Source organism: Neurospora hispaniola (genome assembly GCF_033458365.1).
Source record: "Neurospora hispaniola strain FGSC 10403 chromosome Unknown B0T23scaffold_2, whole genome shotgun sequence".
In the NCBI taxonomy this organism is placed as follows: Eukaryota; Fungi; Ascomycota; class Sordariomycetes; order Sordariales; family Sordariaceae; genus Neurospora; species Neurospora hispaniola.
In genome coordinates, this window is record NW_026944407.1 from 2,388,811 (window position 1) to 2,394,810 (window position 6,000).

The 6,000-nt window shown below is 56.8% G+C and overlaps 2 protein-coding genes across 2 annotated transcripts; one reads left to right on the forward strand and one right to left on the reverse strand.

The window, feature by feature from the left end:
• The first annotated feature begins 365 nt into the window (after nt 1-365).
• B0T23DRAFT_373914 (Aldehyde/histidinol dehydrogenase) lies at nt 366-2,754 on the forward strand. The gene is made up of 4 exons (XM_062836820.1): nt 366-711; nt 787-918; nt 988-1,078; nt 1,184-2,754. The coding sequence occupies exons 2-4, from the start codon at nt 787-789 to the stop codon at nt 2,569-2,571; spliced, it is 1,611 nt and encodes a 536-aa protein (XP_062695531.1). The 5' UTR covers nt 366-711; the 3' UTR covers nt 2,572-2,754.
• A 178-nt stretch (nt 2,755-2,932) lies between these two features.
• Nucleotides 2,933-5,099, reverse strand: B0T23DRAFT_79568 (pleckstrin domain-containing protein). The gene is made up of 3 exons (XM_062841807.1): nt 4,658-5,099; nt 4,379-4,574; nt 2,933-4,313 (listed from the first exon to the last, which is right to left on the reverse strand). The coding sequence occupies exons 1-3, from the start codon at nt 4,936-4,938 to the stop codon at nt 3,039-3,041; spliced, it is 1,752 nt and encodes a 583-aa protein (XP_062695532.1). The 5' UTR covers nt 4,939-5,099; the 3' UTR covers nt 2,933-3,038.
• Between the last annotated feature and the right edge of the window lie 901 nt (nt 5,100-6,000).

Sequence of the window (6,000 nt, forward strand, 5' to 3'; positions counted from 1 at the left end):
CTGGCGTTTCTTTTTGTCCCATATACACGTGACTTTGCCTTAATGAGGGCACATACTAGCTTCCATATCTCCATTGCCCCCTGTGTCAACAAGAATTGATGCCCGGCACGATACCTGGATTATGAATGCTTCTGTCTCATCAAGGGCTGAAGGCTCGGGGAATCTGTTGAGTAACATTCCGCGTGTTGTGAAAATATGGTTGCGCACGCTCGCACGGAGTTCGTCCCGGTCGTTCTCGGGGATCAGAATGTTTTGCGAGTCTGTGAGAGCCGGGATGTACGTTCGGGTTGGGCAGCCCAATACTACATATTTTGCGGAAGGACACGGAGGAGGAGGAGGGGGAGAGGAGGGACGTTGGCTGTCGATGATAGCTTCCAGCTCTGTACCCCACCCGATAAGGCCGACGTCATCGAGGCTAGCATTGTTTGGGGAAAACAGTCCCACTAACTCCACTGCAGGGAGCGGTAGTCATCGCTCTTTGGAGTGTAGTGCTGCGAATCATCGACAACATGGATTCGCCTCCATCCAATCCAAACAAGTCTCAACTTTCTCCAACTACTTCCCCGCACATGACCGGCATCCCGCCCGCTCGTTACACACCTGTCAAACTGCGATCCTGTCTGAGCTTCCCCTCGCATTGACATCCGCGGCGCTGGATTTCTGAAGCACCTATTCGCTGCATACAGACCCTTCTCCTCATACAAACTACTAGTCAGTTGAAACGCCGTCCAGTCGCCCTCTTCGAGCCACACCCACACTGACGTTCGTCAAACTCCTGTCACCAAGATGACTTTCTTACAAAGATCCTTTTTCTCCGCTTCCAGAAACACAGCCATCATCAGATCTCGCTTCCAGACGAAGTCCCTACCACTAGTACTACACTCATACTCACGACTAGCCTCCACCATGGCCCCCAAGGTCCGTCCGTATAAGCAGACTCATTGATGCCAAAAGAACCGCTTTGACCAGCTCCCTTCCTTTTAACAGCTGAAAGATCCATCCCTCTTCAAAAAGGACGTTTGCTACGTCAATGGCGAATGGGTAAAGGCCCACTCGGGCAAGACATTTGAAGTCAACGGTATATCAACCTGTCTATGCCTGCATTCCCATGCTGTGTCTTTGCATTTATGCGCCTATCACTTACTTACCTGCAACTAACTCCGCTTCGTTCCTACCTACAAAGACCCAGCAACAGGCAAGCTCATCGGTACCTGCCCCGAATTCGATGCCCAAGACACCAAGAAAGCCATCGATGCCGCTGAGACCGCCTTCGAGACCTTCCGCCACAAGACGGGCCGCGAGCGCTCCAAGCTCCTGCGGAAATGGTATGACCTAATGGTCGAGAACCACGATGATCTCACCACGCTTATCACTTTGGAGAACGGCAAGCCGCTAGCGGACGCCAAGGGCGAAGTCACCTATGCCGCCAACTTCTTCGAGTGGTTCAGCGAGGAAGCTCCCCGCATCTATGGCGACACCATCCCCTCTTCAGTCCCGGGTAACCGCGTATGGACCATTAAGGAGCCCGTCGGCGTGTGCGGCCTCATCACGCCCTGGAACTTCCCCGCCGCCATGATCACCCGCAAGGTCGGCCCTGCCTTGGCCGTCGGCTGCACCGTGGTGTGCAAAGCCCCCGGCGAGACGCCCTTCACGGCACTGGCCATTGCCGAGCTCGCCCACCGCGCCGGCATCCCTCCCGGCGTCGTCAACGTGATCACTGCCCTCGAAAACACACCCGAGGTCGGCAGCACTTTGACCACTGACCCCGTGGTTCGCAAGATCTCCTTCACGGGCTCCACGGCCGTCGGCAAGCTCCTCATGAAGCAGTGCTCCGGCACGCTCAAGAAGCTCTCTCTCGAACTAGGCGGCAACGCGCCCTTCATTGTCTTCGATGACGCCGACGTGGACGCGGCCGTCACGGGCGCTATCGCCTCCAAATTCCGCTCCTCCGGCCAAACATGCGTGTGCGCCAACCGCATCTACGTGCAACGAGGAATTTACGACGAGTTTTCCCAGAAATTCGCCGAGCAGGTTAAGAACAACTTCCGGGTTGGCAACGGCTTCGAGGAAGGAGTCACGCACGGCCCACTGATCCACCATCGCGCCATTGAAAAGGTCGAGCAGCACGTCCGCGACGCCGAGAAGAAGGGCGCCAAGGTGGTGGTGGGCGGTCACAGGCTCGAAAGCCTAGGCCCCAACTTTTACGAGCCGACTGTCATCACGGGTATGACCCCCGACATGGCCATGGCGTCGGAGGAGACGTTTGGACCAGTGGCTGGCTTGTTCCCCTTTGACACGGAGGATGAGGTGGTCAAGCTGGCTAACGCGACCCAAGTCGGCTTGGCGGGCTATTTCTTCTCTAGAGATATCCACCGCTGCGTGAGGGTTGCTGAACACCTCGAGGTTGGCATGGTTGGTATCAACACTGGCTTGATTTCGGACCCCGCGAGTCCGTTTGGCGGTGTTAAAGAGAGTGGTTTCGGAAGGGAAGGATCGCTTTATGGTATCGGAGAATACCAGGTGACCAAGATGGTTACGGTTGGAGGTATGGGTCAGCCTTTACAGAAGTGAGCGCAAAGGTGGAGGAAGACTTTACGGCTTGATGTTCCTATGATCATGCAGCGACAGCAGGACAGGCGAATCTAGCATAGGGTCTTGGGTATAATGGTAGTATGGTTGATTGGTTATAAGGACACTACTGTAAGAAACAAAGGCAGACACAGATGATGCTAAACTGGAACCAAAGACAAAAAATCTCTCGCGAGTGCAAAGCTCTCCATGCCCGTTTGTCTCTCTTATTCTCTCTCTCTTACTTGTTCTTTCCATGAGGGTATCAGAAGAAACCAATCTCAAAAGGGGTATCTCTCGAAATGCAGACCCGATTCCGACCAAACCCGCAGCGATTAATTAGTATGGTAGGATATTTGTTTTGTTTGTGTTGTGATTATTAAAAAAATTATTTTGAGGGAGTCCTCGTGTCAATCCATCCTAGTGTATCGAACTCGAAGCGGCCGTTCGGACGCCGACGGTGCCGATGTCTAGGCGGCAGCAGTCACAGGGACAGAGGCAGCAGGCTTCTCAGCCTCAGTCTCCTCGGTAGCCGGGGCGGCGGGAGTGGCCTCAGTCTCGGTAGCGGGCTTAGCAACCTCCTCGGTGGTGGCAGGAGCAGCCTCCTCCTTGGCGGCCTCAGCCTCGACCTCAGTCTCGGGGATGGCGGGAACCTCCTCGGTCTTCTCCTCAACCTTCTCAGTCTTCTCGGCCTTACCCTTACCCTTGCCCTTGATCGTATCACGGAGACGAGAGAAGGGAGAGGGAGACTTGGGCTTCTCAATCTCCTCGTCAGAGGTGGCCTTCTCCTTCTTGCCAAAGGCGAAGGGAAGAGAGCTCTTGCGCTTATCGCTCTTGACCTCCTTCTTAGGAGAAGACTCGCCGTTGGTGGCAGCGGGGACCTCGACGGTCTCAGTGGGGACAGTCGCGGGAGAGTTGACCTCGGTAGAGAGGGGCTCGGTGGTGTCAACGGCAGGGATCACAGGAGCGGTCTCGGCGACGGGCTCAGTGGTGGCAGCAGGGGCCTCCTCGGTAGCAACGGGCGCAGGAGAGGCAGCCTTCTTCTTGCCGAAGGAAAGGTTGCCGAAAAGGCTGGTGCGCTTGGCAGGGGTGGGCCTGACGGGGGTCTCAGCAGCCTCCTCCTTCTTCTCCTCAGCGGGGGCAGCAGCCTCCTCGACAGGAGCAGCAGAGGTCTCGGTGACAGCGGGCTCGGTGGTGGCAGCAGCCTCCTCAGTGGCGGGGGCCTCGGTGGCGGCCTCAGCAGCAGGAGCCTCGGTCTCACCCTCCTGGGGCTCGGGGACAGCCTCAACGGTGACGGGCTTCTTCTCTTCCTTCTTACCAAAGCCAAGGTTGCCGAAGATCGAAGTGCGCTTGCGGCTAGCAGAGCGGCGCTTGGAACCCTCCTCCTTGGCCTCCTCCTTAGCGACGGGCTCAGTGGCAGCAACCTCCTCAGTGGCAGCAGGGGTCTCCTCGGTGGCAGGAGTCTCAGCGGCAGCCTCAGTGGCGGGCTCAGTAGCGGCAGCGGCCTCGGGGGCCTTCTCCTCCTTCTTCACAGCAGCAGGCTTGAGGGTCTCAATGGTCTTCTTGTAGGTCTCGCTCTCAACAACGGTGGCGGCGAGCTCCTTGGCCTCGGCGATCTTGACCTTGAGCTGACTGACCCAGTTGTCGCGCTCAGCGGTGTTGGAAGCCTTGAAAGCGTGCTTGTGGCCCTTGGCAGTGAAGTGGAACTTGGTAGGACCGTCGGTGGCGGGCTCAGAAGCATCGGCCTACAAAAGTAGCGGTTAGCAAGATGTGTAGGTGATAGTAGCGCAAAAGATCAAGATATCCTTACGAGGTGGATGGCGCCGTGGGGAGCGGCCTTGTCAGACTTCTCGCTGAAGAAGAGAAGACCCTTGCCAGTCTCGGCAGCCCAGGCGGTAACGTGGTGCGCAACATCGGCGGCCTTGTCAGCCTTGAAGCTGCTGATGGACTTCAGATCGACGGCCTCGTTTCCGAACCAGAAGAACTTCTTGGAGAAGAGAAGGTTCCTGGAGGGGGGGCGAAAGTGTTAGCTTGATGAATTTCTCCTTCAGGCGCGCTCCCGGGGGGGGGGGGGGGGGGGGTATCCTACTTGGGGAAGTTGGCGGGCTGGCCCTTGTGCTCAAGATGGCCCTCCTCGACGGGCTTGACCTCCTCCTCTTTCTTGTCCTCGGCAGCAGCGGGGGCGGCCTCGGCCTCGGTAGCCTCAGTAGCGGCAGCAGCGGCAGCGGGCGCAGCCTCGGCGTCGGCGACAACAACGGGAGCCTCAGTGACGGGGACAACCTCGAGGGGCTTAATCTCGGCGGGAACGTCGGCGGTGGTGACAGGTTGAGTCTCCTGGGGGAGCTCAACGTTCTTCTGTTCGTCGGACATCTTGGGTAGTGTGAAATAGGGATGGGTATCTGGAAAAAGGGAAGAAAAACACAAAGGGGTATTGGGTATCACTGAAAAAAATACAGCAAGAAAAGGCAGAGAGCGTGCGCTTGGGGGTGATTATTACGCGACGTTGCTCTGACACGAGGTGGTTGGGCGTGTGGGAAGCACAAGAAAATCTCTGGAGGGAGAAGTTGTGATGGCGGGAGGGAAAAGAGAAGGGAAGGGAAGCAGGAGGAAACCGCGTGATGACCCCTGGGGTACTTAAGTTTATTGAAGCCCTGGCAGTACGGGCAATGAGTGGCCTGGCCTAGCAGCTCCCCTAGCAGGCAAGAAGTCTGGGCGCACTAGTAACTTTGCAGCAACTCGTCCCGGGTTGCCAGGTCAAGACCACACCAAGAGGCATGGGGGGGTTGTTGTTCAAGGTTCTCGCTTCCACTTCCACTTCACTCACACAAGGTCCCCTCGTCGTTCGTGGGAAAGAAAACGGCGGTAGGACTTCCATCTTGGTGATCTGCGCTCTTGTGAGTGGTCGACTGCTTCCTCCCCCTTCACGTCCTGTCACCCCCTGCTCACCACCAGAATGACCCCCCCTCTTCTTCTGTGGACAACCAACGTCCCGTCGTCCCATCTTCCGTTGCAGTTTTTTTGCTTGCTACAGGGTCTGAAACGGAACCTGAAGGTCTGTGTAGCGGCAGTTGGCCGACAGTCGGTGCCAAGAAGCCCCTAATTCCAACTTGAAGCTGTCAGAGCTGCCTGAGCTGCCTCAGCTATGCGAGGTTGGTGCTGGTGCTTTGACGGAGATGAGAGATGTCCTGGTTCATGGATGAACCAAACTGGTCCGTTGTTTCTAACTGGTTAGCAGCTAGTCCGACAGGGATGACAATGTGTGATTTTCGCATGCGCTCTGGCTGCACGCACAAGGCGCCTCCTGATTGGCCGCAGTGCCGGCCAAGTCGTCCGCTTAACCAACAATACCTGGCAGGCAAGTACCGGCATTTTTGCTTTCTGCAGGTCAATTTCCCCCTTTCCAACGACCTGTTGCGAAAGGTGTTGATTGCC

Excerpts from the sequence above, each read along its gene's own strand:
- B0T23DRAFT_79568 (XM_062841807.1), bottom strand. The coding sequence starts at position 4,938 with ATGTCCGACGAACAGAAGAACGTTGAGCTCCCCCAGGAGACTCAACCT. Across the intron at positions 4,575-4,657 it reads CAGCCCGCCAACTTCCCCAA|GAACCTTCTCTTCTCCAAGA; the intron begins GTAGGATACCCC and ends CCCCCCCTCCAG. Across the intron at positions 4,314-4,378 it reads CCCACGGCGCCATCCACCTC|GCCGATGCTTCTGAGCCCGC; the intron begins GTAAGGATATCT and ends CTACTTTTGTAG.
- B0T23DRAFT_373914 (XM_062836820.1), top strand. The coding sequence starts at position 787 with ATGACTTTCTTACAAAGATCCTTTTTCTCCGCTTCCAGAAACACAGCC. Across the intron at positions 919-987 it reads CCTCCACCATGGCCCCCAAG|CTGAAAGATCCATCCCTCTT; the intron begins GTCCGTCCGTAT and ends TCCTTTTAACAG. Across the intron at positions 1,079-1,183 it reads CAAGACATTTGAAGTCAACG|ACCCAGCAACAGGCAAGCTC; the intron begins GTATATCAACCT and ends CTACCTACAAAG.